General features: G+C 39.3%; 9 protein-coding genes and 3 non-coding genes across 12 annotated transcripts; 4 read left to right on the forward strand and 8 right to left on the reverse strand.

Annotated features, from left to right (window-relative positions):
- Nucleotides 1-166: 166 nt before the first annotated feature.
- dfr1 (dihydrofolate reductase/ lysophospholipase fusion protein Dfr1) lies at nucleotides 167-1,625 on the forward strand (the record flags this gene model as incomplete). Its single annotated transcript, XM_056181788.1, has 2 exons — nucleotides 167-200; nucleotides 286-1,625. The coding sequence occupies 2 exons, from the start codon at nucleotides 167-169 to the stop codon at nucleotides 1,623-1,625; spliced, it is 1,374 nt and encodes a 457-aa protein (XP_056037396.1).
- Nucleotides 1,626-1,936: 311 nt separating this feature from the next.
- uro1 (uricase Uro1) lies at nucleotides 1,937-2,836 on the reverse strand (the record flags this gene model as incomplete). The annotated part of the gene is made up of 1 exon (XM_056181789.1): nucleotides 1,937-2,836. The coding sequence occupies one exon, from the start codon at nucleotides 2,834-2,836 to the stop codon at nucleotides 1,937-1,939; it is 900 nt and encodes a 299-aa protein (XP_056037389.1).
- Nucleotides 2,837-3,177: 341 nt separating this feature from the next.
- On the reverse strand, nucleotides 3,178-3,506 carry SOMG_02999 (uncharacterized protein; the record flags this gene model as incomplete). The annotated part of the gene is made up of 2 exons (XM_056181790.1): nucleotides 3,178-3,360; nucleotides 3,480-3,506. The coding sequence occupies 2 exons, from the start codon at nucleotides 3,504-3,506 to the stop codon at nucleotides 3,178-3,180; spliced, it is 210 nt and encodes a 69-aa protein (XP_056037388.1).
- Nucleotides 3,507-4,546: 1,040 nt separating this feature from the next.
- Nucleotides 4,547-5,705, reverse strand: eaf1 (RNA polymerase II transcription elongation factor Eaf1; the record flags this gene model as incomplete). Its single annotated transcript, XM_056181791.1, has 4 exons — nucleotides 4,547-5,104; nucleotides 5,157-5,243; nucleotides 5,319-5,410; nucleotides 5,531-5,705. 4 exons carry the CDS (start codon nucleotides 5,703-5,705, stop codon nucleotides 4,547-4,549), a joined length of 912 nt encoding a protein of 303 aa, XP_056037464.1.
- Nucleotides 5,706-5,887: 182 nt separating this feature from the next.
- SOMG_10067 lies at nucleotides 5,888-6,002 on the forward strand. The gene has a single exon (XR_008803600.1). It is a non-coding gene; the product is annotated as a 5S ribosomal RNA (ribosomal RNA).
- Nucleotides 6,003-7,331: 1,329 nt separating this feature from the next.
- SOMG_20144 lies at nucleotides 7,332-7,404 on the forward strand. Its single transcript has one exon. It is a non-coding gene; the product is annotated as a tRNA-Asn (tRNA).
- Nucleotides 7,405-7,619: 215 nt separating this feature from the next.
- ade10 (bifunctional IMP cyclohydrolase/phosphoribosylaminoimidazolecarboxamideformyltransferase) lies at nucleotides 7,620-9,377 on the reverse strand (the record flags this gene model as incomplete). Its single annotated transcript, XM_056181792.1, has 1 exon — nucleotides 7,620-9,377. One exon carries the CDS (start codon nucleotides 9,375-9,377, stop codon nucleotides 7,620-7,622), a length of 1,758 nt encoding a protein of 585 aa, XP_056038126.1.
- Nucleotides 9,378-10,363: 986 nt separating this feature from the next.
- SOMG_20145 lies at nucleotides 10,364-10,435 on the reverse strand. The gene has a single exon. It is a non-coding gene; the product is annotated as a tRNA-Thr (tRNA).
- Nucleotides 10,436-10,753: 318 nt separating this feature from the next.
- trm8 (tRNA (guanine-N7-)-methyltransferase catalytic subunit Trm8) lies at nucleotides 10,754-11,714 on the reverse strand (the record flags this gene model as incomplete). The annotated part of the gene is made up of 3 exons (XM_056181793.1): nucleotides 10,754-11,405; nucleotides 11,499-11,557; nucleotides 11,604-11,714. 3 exons carry the CDS (start codon nucleotides 11,712-11,714, stop codon nucleotides 10,754-10,756), a joined length of 822 nt encoding a protein of 273 aa, XP_056037466.1.
- A 266-nt stretch (nucleotides 11,715-11,980) lies between these two features.
- Nucleotides 11,981-12,883, reverse strand: ure7 (urease accessory protein UreG; the record flags this gene model as incomplete). Its single annotated transcript, XM_056181794.1, has 1 exon — nucleotides 11,981-12,883. The coding sequence occupies one exon, from the start codon at nucleotides 12,881-12,883 to the stop codon at nucleotides 11,981-11,983; it is 903 nt and encodes a 300-aa protein (XP_056037467.1).
- A 1,231-nt stretch (nucleotides 12,884-14,114) lies between these two features.
- Nucleotides 14,115-14,327, forward strand: smp4 (Stm1/Oga1 family protein Smp4; the record flags this gene model as incomplete). Its single annotated transcript, XM_056181795.1, has 1 exon — nucleotides 14,115-14,327. The coding sequence occupies one exon, from the start codon at nucleotides 14,115-14,117 to the stop codon at nucleotides 14,325-14,327; it is 213 nt and encodes a 70-aa protein (XP_056037460.1).
- Nucleotides 14,328-14,939: 612 nt separating this feature from the next.
- SOMG_03005 (Schizosaccharomyces specific protein) lies at nucleotides 14,940-15,329 on the reverse strand (the record flags this gene model as incomplete). Its single annotated transcript, XM_056181796.1, has 1 exon — nucleotides 14,940-15,329. One exon carries the CDS (start codon nucleotides 15,327-15,329, stop codon nucleotides 14,940-14,942), a length of 390 nt encoding a protein of 129 aa, XP_056037461.1.
- Nucleotides 15,330-15,518: the final 189 nt, after the last annotated feature.

Consider the following 15,518-nt stretch of genomic DNA (forward strand, 5'->3'; position numbering starts at 1 on the left):
AATTTTTTAGCTTCGCTTAGTCGGCGAATTCAACTTGCCAAGAACCATTCACACTGAGCCCAATAATTGATCTTTTCATTTGGGTTTCTATTTATTCACTTCTTTTTGGATTTCTATTTTTTTTTTGTATACCCGGTATATAGAATAGGTTCACTGTACATTCAATATGCCTCAACCTATAAAAGTATTGTGTTTGCACGGTAAGTATTTCTTATTGATTCCTGAAGTGGGAAAAAAATTCGGCTTTTATTTACGTGCGACATAGAATGCTAATTTTTACATCAGGTTGGGTGCAATCTGGCCCTACAATGTCGAAAAAGATGGGAACAGTTCAAAAGTACTTGTCCAAGTTTGCTGAATTGCATTTCCCTACAGGTCCCGTAGAGTACAAAGCAGAAGCCGACCCCAATGACGAAGCCGAGCAAAAGCGACTTGCTTCCATGGGTGCCGACCAAGGTGGTAAATATGGTTGGTTTGAAGTAGAAGACTTCAAAAACACTTATGAGTGCTGGGATAAGAGTTTGCAAGTTATCAATGAGTACATGAAGGAAAAGGGACCTTTTGATGGGATAATTGGTTTCTCCCAAGGTGCTGGTATTGGTGCTATGTTGGCACATCTTTTGCAACCTGGCCAACCCCCTAATCCTTATGTACAACATCCTCCTTTAAAGTTTGCCGTATTTATTGGTGGTTTCCGCTCTGAAAAGCCAGAGTTCGATCACTTTTATGAGCCTAAACTTAGTCTACCCAATTTGCACATCAGTGGTACCGCCGATACCCTTGTTCCTCTTGCACGTTCCAAGCAATTGATGGAGCGTTGTGAGAATCCCAATATTTTGTTGCATCCTGGTATGCATGTTATTCCCCAACAAGCTATTTACAAGACTGGAATCCGTGACTTTATGTACTCCGTTCCTATCTCTGGTGAGGCTACGAAGCATCCTCGTGATTTGACTTTAATTGTTGCAGTTTCTTCTCCATCATTGGGCATTGGTAAGAAGAACAATATGCCTTGGCACATTAAGGAAGAAATGGGTTACTTCGCAAACGTGACCAATTCCACGAATGGCATTGAGCTTGCCGAAGGAAAATCCAAGATTATGAACGTTGTACTGATGGGCCGCGCATGTTACGACAGCATTCCCAAGAAGAATCGTCCCTTGAAGGAGCGTATTAATGTAGTCATTACTCGTACTGAAAAGTACAACTTTGGTTTGACCAAGAAGGACAAAATTCCTGAGCACTTGTATGCTGCCGATTCCATTGATGCGGCTTTGGATACTCTAGCTGAAAAATATGATAACACCGATATTCAAATTGGTAAGGTGTTTGTCATCGGAGGTTCCTTCTTGTACGGTAGCGCTCTTTACCACCGTTTGACAAAGAACATTCTTTTTACTCGCATTTACCATGAGTACCAATGCGACTCATTCTTCCCATTTGAGCCCAAGGATGCAGCTGCATGGGAGAAGAAGTCTCATGCTGAACTTGAAAAGTTTGTCGGTATTCCAGTGCACGAAGGTCACCTGAAGGCTGTTGGATCCAAGAATGAGGAAGTTGAACTAGAATTTGAATTGTATGGTAAAGATGATGTCTCTCATGCATTGTCCAAGTTGACTGTTTAAAATAAAGAATGAAAAATAGAGGATTTATTTCGTTTGTTATCGAGTTTGCTGATTTGTAAGTATTTGATGTGCTGGATTGCGCATGCGCGTAAAGTAGAAGAAAAGAAAAACAAATTATATATGTATTCACGAATTATCAATTCACACTAATTCTATTATTGTTCACCGTAAAAAGTATGCAACGCTTTTTCGGTTGCACATTAGGCATAATTTAAAACGAGGTACTTGTAGATACAAGAGAAAGGCATGAGGAAAAAGCACAACGAAATGAAATGGGCTTTATTAAGGAAAACGTAAGCAAAAAAGAAGCATTACTTTCTGGCAACGGTGCAAGTGATGTAGCCAGAAGGATAAGCCTGAGGTTGGTATAAAGAGCACTTGTCTCCGTGGTTATCAATGTCGAAAGGAGTGAGATTGATTTCAAAGTAGTGCTTGTTGGGAAGACCATAGAATACCTCGGCAACAGCAGGGAACTTATTGATAATTTGGTCAGCCATCTTGTACATGGTAGCTTGAACGCTAGCACTATCGTCCAAGGCAAAAGTATCAAGGGTGATTTCCTTTGCGCTGGTATAAGTATAGTTAAAGTCGTAAGAAGAAAGTTCATCAATAGTAGAAAATTGATTAAAGGTGTAGTTGCAATCGATGCTGGTAGAAAAGATACGGTCGTCGACTTCAGGCAAGGTAGTGAATTCGCACTTGTGAAATTTGTTGAAGGCACTGCCAGTACTCTTGAGAACCAAGACATCCTTCAAGGAGCTGACAACATCGAATCCCTTGCCCTCAGTGAAAGCCACATGGGTCTTGCGGGTTTCGCTGGGGTCACGAATGAAGGAATGGTTGTGAGGTTTTCCTTGAACGTTCATGCGGGCCCATGGAGTGAGAGTGATGTCTACTGCAGCACCATGGATATGTTGGTAGCGGTCAACAAAGTGCTTTGCGAGTTTTGCGGCAAAAACTTCGAGCACGCTGACATCGTTGTTTTTGGCAAAGACATAAATGGTATTCTTTTGAGTGTCCGTGGGAACGACAATAGTATTATCGGCTTTGGTATAGGATTCATCGAGTTCACCACTCAGCATACTTTGAATATCCATCTCGTAGACGGTGTGAATCTTTGTTTCTGGACAAACATCCTTCTTCATAAATTTGACCATCGTCTTACCGTACGAGGCTTGCTTAACATAGGTACTATTTGAGGTATTTGTCATGATGATTGCAAAAGAAAGGGTCTAAAAGATTATAAAGAAATAGAATATAAGAGAGAAATTGTAGTCTTCTCGAGCAAAAGTAATAATTTGGTTTTTGTCTGCGTACTTTGAAGAGCTCAATGATCCTTTTCTTTGCGACGATTGCTTCCTTTATATAGCATTGTACACCACAATACAAATGTGCACTCGAATTTGGCGTATCTCGTTCCTTGAGAAAACCCCGTTTCGTTCCAGATAGCGCCCTATTCAACGATGCGATTCATCGGAGGGAGGCAAACCAAAGAAAGAGAAAAAGAAAAAAGACGCAGAGAGAGAGAGAAAAAAAAAATTTCAAAATACATTCAAGCAAGGTCTTTTGATTTGGACTCGAGACTTCCACCATTGGATTCTCGCTCTCTCTCTCTCTCTTGTCTTTCTTTCTTTCTTTCTTCCAAATTGTTTCTAGTGCCCTCGATCGTCATCATCTGCAATCCTTTCTCCGAGTCAGCGATAGAAATCACTGAGTGCTCCTGTCTATCAAAGTGCTATTTTTTAGTTTATTTTTTACTCTTATTTATCAATAGAATAATTCATTTTTGTTTTTTCATAGTTTCCGATTTCTCTTGGCATGTTTCGAATCTTTCTTTTGGACTCGGATGCCTACGTAATCCTTGGCTTTTGCACGATCCATTACAATGGTTTCTTTCTTTAATGTTTTTGTGTTATGTATTGTAAAAGGGGATTGCAAAGTAGTACGTTCTTCCGTAAACTGCCTGGGTTCCTTGGGTTACGATTGTGGGTTCCTTGGAAAAAATACAAGAAAAGTGATACTTGGGTTTCAGAAGCGAAAGGATTCAAAAAAAAAAAAAATAACACCTAAAGTCCAGTAAGTTGCTTGAGTTCCTTAGATTTGCAGTTTTGGTGTGAAACGGGTTCCTCGGGAATCGCAAGTAATCCCACAGAATCAAACTTCCATCACCCAAAAAAGAAATCACCTCTCAAACTGCTTGGTCAACGATACAATTCTAGTCTTCCCTTGCTCTTTCTTGCCCGCTCTTGTCGTTCCTTTTGATTTTCTGACCTTTTTTGTTTTTGTTCTCTGGGTGAGGTAACAAACTGACATTTGCATATAAGACCGTTTTTTTTGCTTTCCTAAACTTGTCTTTCACAAGCAATTTTTTGCTTCGTGTCCAAAGTCCATTTAGGCGTTTGTAGTTTTTCTTACAACGCAAACAAATTTTTAAAAAAGGTATAAACTTGCAATAGAAACTTCTGTCAGCTTGCTTTGCTAGGATGCTGAATTATCTGATTTAATGAGGCTGATGGTCTAGACAACCAAAATGCTGTCAATTTATTTTACTGAGCTTAACATGACAAACGAATGTTGAATTTCTGTTTATTATTTTCATTTCCCTTTTCATTTGCTAACCTCTTATAGAGTACGAGTTCAAGCTTGCATTTCATTCATTATTCTAGTTAGAATTCATAGGAAATAAAAACAACATTAAAAAAAAACAAAGATATTCATAACAAAAAATATTTTTAAACTGTAAAATCACAACAATAGAATTCAAACTGTACTTCTTCCCTCTATTCCTTGGGGTTCCTCGTTAAGGTCCAACAAGCAAGACATCTTTTGTCGGCTGTTTATTACTTTCATTCGAATTCTCATTCACCATCTTGGTTGTAGATGGTCTTCCAAAATCATACTTGCTTATGGCATCCTCAAGCTCACTCATCTTCTGAGGCACTGCTTACTGCGTCGTAAGAAGTTGCAGAAGCCCGCCCGCTCTCTTCTTCTTGTCTTGACAAGTCACGCAACGAAATAGGCTTTCCAGCTATAAGTGTTTGTTTATCCTCGGGATTCCTCCCCAGCTCTTGATCAAGACCAAGCTCAAGTTCCTTGGCAAAGTCGTCAAGCTCCAGCACATCGTCCGCCTCCCCCTCTGTACCTGATCCAATTTCAATAGTATCAGAATCCCGGGCTGAATTTGAGCTGGAACGAATCGCTGCATCCTTTGCTGACATTGCAAACGCGGGAACCGACCGTTGGCTTGAAGTCTGTGATTGTGTCTTTGGATTAGATCCCTTGTCTGCGGCAGACGCAGCAGCATGAGATGGTTCTTTGGTCGTTGACGAAGCAGAGGTGGAGGATGGCACTGTGGGAAAAGCCAATCCCTTTGTCATGGGTTCCGAGGGCTGCTGAGGTGCTATGTTTGTAGCCGCTCGTCCTCCATTGCGGAGGGCGTGAACTCTGATAATCTCATCCATCTGCTCAATCGTGAATGTCTAGACACAGGAGGGAATTAGTGAGAACATAGCTGCGATACCATCAACAAACCTTATTTTTAGGATTGTATACCAACACACAATCCACATTTCGTGCTTGCTGACCCGATCCTTCAAACACATGGGGACGTCCATCTTCCTACAAAACAGAAACTTCGTTAGAAAAACATCAACGTTGTGCAGTACATGTATGTACGCGGTTGAAAAGACCTACAAGTGTAGATGGTACATTCAGTCGATAAGTATCCTGGATTTTTTCCATGTCGCCTTTACGGCTACGATCCACGCTTTCTGGTTTAAAGTTATCTAACATCACATAATTAGAATTGAAACCTTCATAAAAACAATTTGAAATTGTCCAACTCCATCGTCTGATCATCGACAACGAGCTATGTCTTTCTTTACTCTAGTGAGCTTTCTACCTACATTTCACAGAAACCAATCCATTCGACTCGTTTAAAAAACTAGACCCAGGAAAAATAGGATATGATCCTTTTTGAAGAGAGTTCATCTTCTGTTTATGCTGTGAAAAAAAGTCAACTTTGGCTTTCAACTCACATATCCTTTCCTGAATAGTGAATCTCGTAGTTTGGTTTATCATCCATTGATGGTGATCACTAAACACGAAACAAGGACGCAAGCTGAATCTTTTAAAAAAATTTTTTAGGATAATACAATGAGGAAGGAAATTTCATGCAAAAAACAAGTCGATGCCTCATTCATGAAAAGTGTTCATCTGCTCTATATATAAATATATACTTTATTTTATAGTATCAGCTGTCTACGGCCATACCTAGGCGAAAACACCAGTTCCCGTCCGATCACTGCAGTTAAGCGTCTGAGGGTCTCGTTAGTACTATGGTTGGAGACAACATGGGAATCCGGGATGCTGTAGGCTCCTTTCTTTTTGCTGTTCGTTTATTTAATTGTTGAACAGTTTCTTCTGCTAAACACCGGTAAGTATCTCTCTTGTTTACAAACGTCTTCATATTCCATAAATGTGCAACCTCCTACTATTGCAACGAACGGTTACCTGGGAGGTAACACTGTTGAGTTTTTAGAGAAAATTAAAATAAATTAAGAACTCTTATGATGAATTCCAGAACGGTACCAGAAATTGCGCATGTTAGAAAGAATTGGCCTAAAGGACAAAAGAAATCCCAAGGATATCCAATTTCGCTAGATACGTGTAGTAACCAAGAAAGGAAGTCATAGTGGTAAAAGGCAGCTAATGAGCACAATAATGATAAAACCGATGTCGAAATGCAGTGAACTGTTCTGTTTTGAACGATTACATTTTTAGGAAAGTGATGTTTTGTTTCTTTCTTATATTCAGCTAAAAAAGTATAGGCGTTGGCTTTAATCTTGTTGTCTTCATCAACATAATAATCTTTATCCAAAAAACAAAAAATCAAGGAAAACTACTACCTTGTTTCGTTTGATTTTTGGAGAACCTGACCCGAATGATTCTTTAATATCCTGCGGTGTATTCAAAGGAAGCCCCTTTTCAAGACCAATGTTGAAAGCATGGCCCTCAGGAGGAACACTTGAATCCAAGCTAGCTTCTCTTCAGACATATTCATACAAAATTAATATCAATTGGCAAGAATTAACGGCAAGGATGTTGGTTTCAATAAGAAATCTCGCATCACTTACGCAGCGTTGAGTCACAAGGGCAAGTAACATCTTGTAACTTAGCTTTTATTTACAGAAACAGAAAAATGTAAACAAAGCATTTTTTTTTTAAATAAAAAAAGACTCACTATAGGAATTTGAGAGGCGTAAATTATAGACTTTACTATCTTTCTTTTCCATCCCATTTTCTCTATTTTTTTTAAGTTATTTTGTGGTAACGCTAGTTTGCTTCCCATAGTTAGTTTATCTTGCTAGCCAAGTAAACCATTAAACCAGGATTAGAAAAAAAGAGGCTTAAGGATTTGGCATATATGTAGAAAAAAAACTCCTGTTTATAAGATCGTGTTGATCCTCTCCTATAGTATCCAGTTATTTCTTCAGGAACCAGCATCTTCGAAGATTTAATAACTAGCCTTTAAGTAACTTTTTGGGTACAGAAACGCTTTTCTTTAATGAAATGAAGACTTCCCTTTCAACCAAGAATGTTCTTATCCACCAACAGAATCGATCTTAATCTATTATTGTTTTTTCTCTCATTTTCGCTAAAAGTGTTTGAAATAAATAAAAATAAATGTACTTCACGTCAACTGAAGGTCGGATAGCACAGTTGGTAGTGCGCATGACTGTTAATCATGAGGTCGTGGGTTCGAGCCCCACTCTGACCGTCTTTTTGGTTTTTTTATTCTATTCTAACAATTAAAAAAATACAACCCAAAGATAGATTAATCATTGGTTTACTATTTCGCATTACATGTAACTAATTAAATATGTAAATTTGTAAGAAATGAATATCATTACATTCACAGTTTATTAGTGACCAAAAATTTCTTAAAAATGGAGTAGCACAAAACATATTAAAAATAAAAATTAGGACCAAAATCTAATGATGGAAAAGACGCAAGGGAATCTCAGTATAAACCATGCCAAACTCATCAGCAGTGTCATGAACTGCCTTGTCCATAACACTTCCACCAGGAGCAGCGATGTATTTGACACCACTTTGGGAGAGTCTATAAACATTATCAGGGAAGGGGAAGAAAGCATCGCTAGCGCAGACAACGTCCTTAAGAGAAGCAAGAAATTCTTGACGTTCTTGAGTTGTGAGAGGTTCAGGGATGCTTTCGAAAACCGATTTCCATTGTTCACGCTCACTGCCTTCAGAAGGAACGGCACCCAAAACATACAAATCGATGGCATTGGACTTCTCAGGACGCTTGGAAGTCTTCTTGAACTGCATGCCTAAAACCTTGGGATGATGACGGAACCACCAGTTATCGGCCTTGTCACCAGCCAAACGGTTGCAGTGGATTCTCGATTGTTGACCAGCACCCAAACCAACAACCATACCGCTTTTAGCGTAACAAACAGAGTTACTTTGGGTAAACTTCAAAGCGGTGGTGGCAACGACCAAATCAATAAGAGCGGACTTGGGTAAATCCTTGTTCTTACTAACAACTTTGTCAAAGAGTGAATAATCAATCTTGGCGTGGTTGCGGTGCTGTTGTAAACTGATACCATAGACTTGACGGGTTTCAAGCTCAGCAGGAACATAGTTGGGATCCATTTGCAAAATACAGTATTTACCACCCTTCTTCTTCTTTAAAATCTCCAAAGCCTCGGGCTCAAAATCTGGAGCAATGACACCGTCAGAGACCTCACGGGAAATTATACGAGCAGTGCACACGTCAACCTTGGAGGAGAGAGCAATGAAGTCACCAAAAGAAGACATACGGTCAGCACCACGAGCTCTAGCATAAGCGCAGGCCAAGGGGGTCAATTCGCCAATGTCACTGACAAAATAGACACTCTTTTCGACATCGGATAAAGGAACACCAACGGCAGCGCCGGCAGGAGAAACATGCTTAAAGGAAGCAGCAGCGGGAAGGCCAATGTTTTCATGTAACTCTTTGACGAGAGGCCATGAGTTTAAACCATCAAGCAAATTGATATAACCAGGAGAGCCACCAAGAACCTTGAAGGGAAGGGGGCCACTTTCCATGAAAGCCTGAGCTGGAGATTGGTGAGGGTTAGCACCGTAGCGCAGAGTCATTTGGTCCACACCAACAGAGTATTGTTTGCGGAAGTAGTCAGTGATGGCGGAATCATAGGAAGCAGTAGAAGCAAAGGCCTTCAGAGCGTACTGATTTCTGTCATCTTGAGTTAAAGAGTTCGTAAGTAACTTTTCGGCAAAATTAGGATAATCTTTGGGATCAGTAAGGATGCTGACACGAGCATGGTTCTTTGCGGCGGCACGTAACAAAGTGACACCACCAATGTCGATTTCTTCGACAGCTTCAGGAATAGTGACATTAGGCTTTGCAATTGTTTCTCTGAAGGGATACAGATTGCAAACAACGACGTCGATCTTCTCAATCTGTTGTTCGACAAGGTCCTTCTCATCAGAGGAGATGTCACGAGCAAGAATCCCGCCATGAACAGCAGGATGAAGGGTCTTTACACGGCCACCCAAAATTTCAGGAGCATTCGTGATGGAGGAAACATCCTGGATTTCCATTCCAGCTTCACGAATCATTTTCGCGGTACCACCACTACCAAGCAATTTGATTCCCTTATTCACAAGTGCCTTGGCCAGGTCCAATAGACCTGTTTTATCGTAAACACTAAGTAACGCATACATTTTGGAACTGGTTTCTCAACAATCTGGCTTTAACAAGAGTATTGGTTCCGCCCAAGTTAAATAACCCTGGCATTTTTCGTTATATCTCTCGATCTCTGATAGCGAGTCTACCTTAAGCATTGCTATCAGCAAATCATAGATCTTATAAATGAATGAGTTGATTTGTTTTACTGCTTCGTAAATAAGCAACTCTGCAAATTTCTTTTTTGATTACAAGAACCATACAATCGAAACAATCAATTTTTCTTTCTCATTGTCATATATTCACTTAAAGTATGTAACGAAAAAATCTCTTTATTCCAACCTGGGTTCTAATCTTTATCCTAGCCTAGTTTTCATGGAAATCTCGTAACCGTTTGAGCTTGCTTCAGTGAGTCACAATTGAATCAGTTAAAATCATGATTAGCATAGAATATTTTGGAAAACATCATCAACAAGCATCAAACGGTTTCTTTGTTGACTGATTTCCTCTTCCTCTTTACATACTCCCTATTGGAACACACACACACACACGACTACTACGTCCACATGGATATCTAAAGCAATCCAAATTGTATAAGCGTAAAACAGTTTTGATTTTATTTCCTATTCATAGTTTCGAATAATCTAAAAAAGGTTAATATTATGAAATGATAAATCATATGAAATGCAAACCAAAAATATCAGATATTGGGTTTGGCTTCCGTGTCAATCGTCACAAAATTCAGATAGGGGCGACACAAGGTTGCTCATCATTATAATGATTTTGCATTTTTTTTGTTAAACTTACCATTTGCGTTAAGCGTAAATGACAAGGTGTAATCCTTCCAACTTATATAGTTTCGGGATCCAAGAACACGGTCACAAAACCTACCCTACAAATAGAAAATTTTATTTGTCATTATGGGAAATAAGCAGGCAGAGAGTAGTTCAGTAAACAATAGGAAAAGAAAGAAAACAGTGATAAATCTGCTATTGTAATTTCAACAAAAAAATGATAAAAATTATGCTCCAGCAGTGACTCGAACACTGGGCCTCTTGCTTACTAGGCAAGCGCTCTACCACTGAGCTACAAGAGCTTCTTCATGTTCGTCTTTTGCAAGCATATAGTAACGTAAAGAACAAGTAATAGCAATACTTTGAAGCCCCGACAAAATAATAAGATCGTTTCCGTCTACTACAGGTCTCCTTGCAGACGTTGAATTATATAAATACTGTGGAAGAAGTGTGAAAATGTCAGAACCTAAAAGATGCACAGGAAACGAAAACGTATGTGAAACAAAATGTATGAATTATATATACCTTTTATCAATCCTTAACCCACATAAAACATAATTAGCTGTGCAAGATGCATATGGCACACATCAAATCCAAAAGTTGCCTTGACTTTTATTTATTTATTTCGCGGGGTCTGGCAATCGCTCATAGCAAGCAGTAAATTTCTTTCCACCATTTCTAGCAACCTTCTTTCCTTCTTCCGTCTCATTTGTCATAAGAGCAACACAGATATCCGCATCCTCTTCTTCTTTGGAAAGGCGACGGAAGAGGGAGTGCTTGTCAAGGGTTTCCGCCATCCAAAGATGGAGTTCTTCTACATCAGTAATGGTGTAAAGTCTTCCATGAGGCTGAATGAAATAAGCATATTCTGAAGCCAAGGTACTGGTAACGATACGGTTCTTGTGTTTACGAGCTTTGAAGTGAGGATCTGGAAAGCAGAAAAACATTTTCGTGAGTTGTCCTTTTTCGAAAAAGTTTGGCAAAAACTTTTGACAGTTCATTCGTAAGACAGAAATATTCTTATAACCTCCAACAACCGGTTCCTCATGCTCTGCTCGATAACGTATGGCCTGAATCTTTTCCTTCAAATAGTCGGTGACCTGCATTCGAATTTCCATTCCTAAAACCAACGAATCTTGAAAATGAGGACCAAGGGCTACGGTAAGACCGCCATAACCACAGCCAATGTCCACAATCTCCACCTTCTTGCCAGAGTCTTCTGGGAAGTCTGGATAAAACGGTGTCCAATCCATTTCGGCGGGGCTTCTAGGACTTTTTATCGGTTAGAATTAAACAAGAATTAAAACAAACCACAGAATTTTATGAAGACTGATGGACTTGAGGCTTGTAAGGGCACACACTTACTATTCCAATTCATGATCAGACAAAACATTTGCATGGGCTCTTTGACGAAACAACCTTTTCTAAACAAATAATTAGACCTCAGTCAATGATATAGCATTTGTATACCATTGGTAAACGTCCTTCAATACCACCTCCTTTCGCCAGACGCTTCATTTTTTTTCTGGCTTCTTCCTCTTCACGTTGAATCTGTCCAGGGGTCTTTTGTTCTGCAGCCATATTGATTATGCAGGTATTTGTATGTTTTACTACCAAAAATGGAGAATACCAAGGCTGAATGGCCGTTGGTAAATTTGAGGTATGCTGTGACAAGAAGAGCAAAGTCAGGTCCAACAAAAGTTATCTAAGCGATAATTTTAGTTTAATTAAGTAAACTTATAGAAAAAGAAAAGAAAGGAAAATAAATTATTTACACATTTGATTGAACAAGAATTAGGATATCATTCATTACAGAAATGGGCTACAATACTAGTAGAAGGAATGCGTTACAGGGCCCCAGCACCCTTGGCGGCACCTAAAATCAATTCGACGATTTCGTCCATTCCCATGTTGTTCTTGACTTGGGCAAACACAGTAGGGCCGTTTTCGCGAACCTTTTTGGCATCACGGTTCATCACTTGAAGGTCTGCACCCACCAAGGCAGCCAGGTCTGTCTTGTTGACGACCAACAAGTCGGATTCTGTAATACCAGGACCACCCTTACGGGGGATTTTGTCACCACCAGAGACATCAATGACATAGATGATAAAGTCTGCCAATTCTCGAGAATAGTTTGCAGCAAGATTATCGCCGCCAGATTCAACGAGCAAGAGGTCGGTTTGGAATTCGGCATGAAGTTCTTCCAAGGCGACCAAGTTTGCGGAAACATCTTCACGGATTGCCGCATGGGGACAGCCACCGGTTTCAATGGCACGGATCCGTTCTTGCGGGAGAGCTTGGTTGCGGATCAAAAACTCTTGGTCCTCCCGGGTGAAAATGTCGTTTGTGACGACACCGATACTGAATTTCGCAGCTAGACGGCGGCAAAGTTGCAAAAGAAGTGCTGTTTTACCGGAACCTACTGGACCACCGACTCCAATGGTAAAGCTGCGTGTTGTAAAGTCTCGATTGCTGTACGTTGGAAGCTCACGCTTTAAATAACTTCCTGGTGAGTCCATTGCATCGTGGGCATGGCCATGTTCAAGGATCATGCGTTCGCGTTCAGACAGATTGGGAGGAGGGTGAGGGTGAGGATGATCATGGTGAGGATGGTCATGGTGAGGAGGATGAGGAGGATGAGGATGCTCATGGTGATGGTCATGTCCACCGTGATGGCCGTGATGGTCGTGGTGATGCATGGGAGCGCTCTCCTCTCCACTTCCTTTGCGAACGATAGGAACAAAACCCATTTTCAAGACCGTCGCTACAACGAAAACAAATGAAAAGAGTTGTCAAAAGAATATAAAGATTGATAAATTTGAAATGCGATATTCCTCTAGAAACACTTTTGTTTAATCCTCTTAACTTACAAAAGCAAATTCCTATCAGATTTAAAGAGGTAATGGATGAATCAAGAGCAGTTTCAATTCAAAAGTAAAAACAAAGAGGGAAATGGCAAAAGGGAAAAGCAAAGATAAAAATAAGTAAAGGCCCATCCATCCAACCTGATAACGTTTGATAATTAAGTCATCAAAATCCACTTCCCATTTAAGGGTACGTTGGATAGAGTATACTGAGGGCGACAGAGGCAATAGAATTCGTTTCACATGAATTTCTGTTTCTTGTAGCGTCGTTGTTTCTTTTTTTTTCTCTTTTTTTTTTTCGATTTGTTTCTGTACTTTCATCAAAACAACTCGCTCCAGTCGGGTTTATCGTTTCACCATTTCACCAGTTCGGGCATTGGTAGGGAATTCAGCTGCAGAGAAAAAAGAAGGAATTTCCTGTTTTTGGATCCTTGGATGGTTTGTTTTCAAATGGTTGCTTAGAGGAAAGAACGAATGGAAACGCAGAGTAAGAAGGAACTCGAGCGAAATATCAACAAAAAAAAGCTGGATTACTTTTTGATATTCATTTGGACTGTTTGATGACTTTTCGAGTTTTAGACTTCTACACTGTTTCAATCCTAGTTTTTTTTATCATAGACCAAGTTTTCAGAAGAAATGATCTATTCAGCAGGAAGAGAGTCTTGTTTCAACCTCAGCTCCATTTTTTATTTTTATTTTTGTTTTTTATAGAAGAGTGGAATACGTCACCTTAGAAATTGACAAAAAAAAAAAGAAAACTGAAACGAATACTCAAAGAGATCAATCAAAAAAAATAAAAAATAAAAAGTAAAAATAAAAATAAAAACAAGAAAAGATAATTTACTCTTAGACGTTCTATGTCTCAAGAGAAACGGTTTTTTTTTCGCTCGTTTTCTCTTTCGAACAAATTGAACCATTTGCATCATGAAACTTATATCATATTCCTTGACGTAAGATGGATAAGCGAAACTTATAAAGCCAGTCGAAATTGGAACAAAAACAGCATTAAAAACGAAAACATCAAAAGCTGTTTTTAATAAATAGACATATTAACGTCTTTTCCTCCATTTGCTTTCTTTTTCGTCGATTCTGAAATCACTGTTTGAATTTTATCATCATGAGCCCTGCACCCTACAAAGATCTCAACAAGGACACTGTTCACACTCATCCTCCAGTTCGTGAGTCGGAGCGCAGAGAAGAGCACGGATGGGGCACTTTAAAGCAAGAACCCCTTATGGAAGACCAGGCTGAACATGATGCAGAGGCTGACATGTCGAAAGACCTGAAGGAAGTCAAGCAAGAGGCCAGTCGCCCTCCTCCATCTAAGTAAAACTTTTAAGTATGATTGGAATAATTACGATTGGTGATGACAACTTAATTTCCTTTTTGTTTATATAAAAAACACCTTTTCGCTGTCCATTTGACGACTCCTTATTTATTTGTTTGTTGGACGATGATAGTTATATATCTATGTATAATGATGATGACTTGAATGAATAGAATTGAAAAGGTTCTTATGATTTGATATGTGGGAAATGGTTCGTAGTACAATTGTGTTTTATTTATATGCATGGTTACTTGGATTGTAGTGAAGAAAATAATCGATGCATTGTATGCAGAAAGGCAAACGCGCGCATACATTACATTCTTTGTAAACCTAGGAAAAAAAATAGTTTCCGCTGTTGCACCAGAAACTGTAGAATGATGTTCATTAGTATCAAAGTACGTACTGCCTTCCATGAATAATTTCATTTACATATATTACATATGTTTTATGTGCAAGCGAAAAACACTACCTGCACTTCTAAAAGTTCCTGCCCATCTTTATTATATCCATATACTATACATCATCAGATTTCATTAAAATCGTCAATTGTAACAACAGAAATTTCCTTGTTTGCCTTTATTTTTTTTATTTGTATCGTCTCAATAGTACCCATATTTAGTGAACTTGTTTGCGGAAATATTTTCTCCACGCTTCAGCAATTGGGTTTGGAACCGTCTGATCGTGAAGAGAAGTCATATTGTCCGCCGACGACTCCTCTTCTGTGTTTCTATCTTGGGTTCTGCTCGACATTTGTTCTAATTTACTATACCAGTGATTTTCATTAGCATCAGGGTTATACTGTGTTGCTAATGATCCTCGAGAACGAGAGCGGTAACGTTCGCCGCAATCTTCTGAAGTTGTAGATGCACGGGATCCTCGTCTTTGTAGAGTGCAATTTTTCCAACGACGAGTTGGAGAGCTGGAAAGAACAGAGGGATCACACTGGTTATCGTCTTCAAACGAGATGTTTTGATCCTTTATATCACCGGGAGGACGAGTGTTCATAATGCTATTTCATATATAGATTAAACGTGTAATAAAATTTAAAACTGGTTTTCTTCTGTTAGTAACTTATGAAACGTTCTTGTTCAACAATCCGCTGCATTTTCATACCTTAGAATATATTTCAATTGAGATCACAAATCTTTTCCAACGTAATTAAAAAGAGAAGCAATGAATAAACAATGTATCGGG

This window comes from Schizosaccharomyces osmophilus, chromosome 2 (assembly GCF_027921745.1).
Source record: "Schizosaccharomyces osmophilus chromosome 2, complete sequence".
NCBI classification, from domain to species: Eukaryota; Fungi; Ascomycota; class Schizosaccharomycetes; order Schizosaccharomycetales; family Schizosaccharomycetaceae; genus Schizosaccharomyces; species Schizosaccharomyces osmophilus.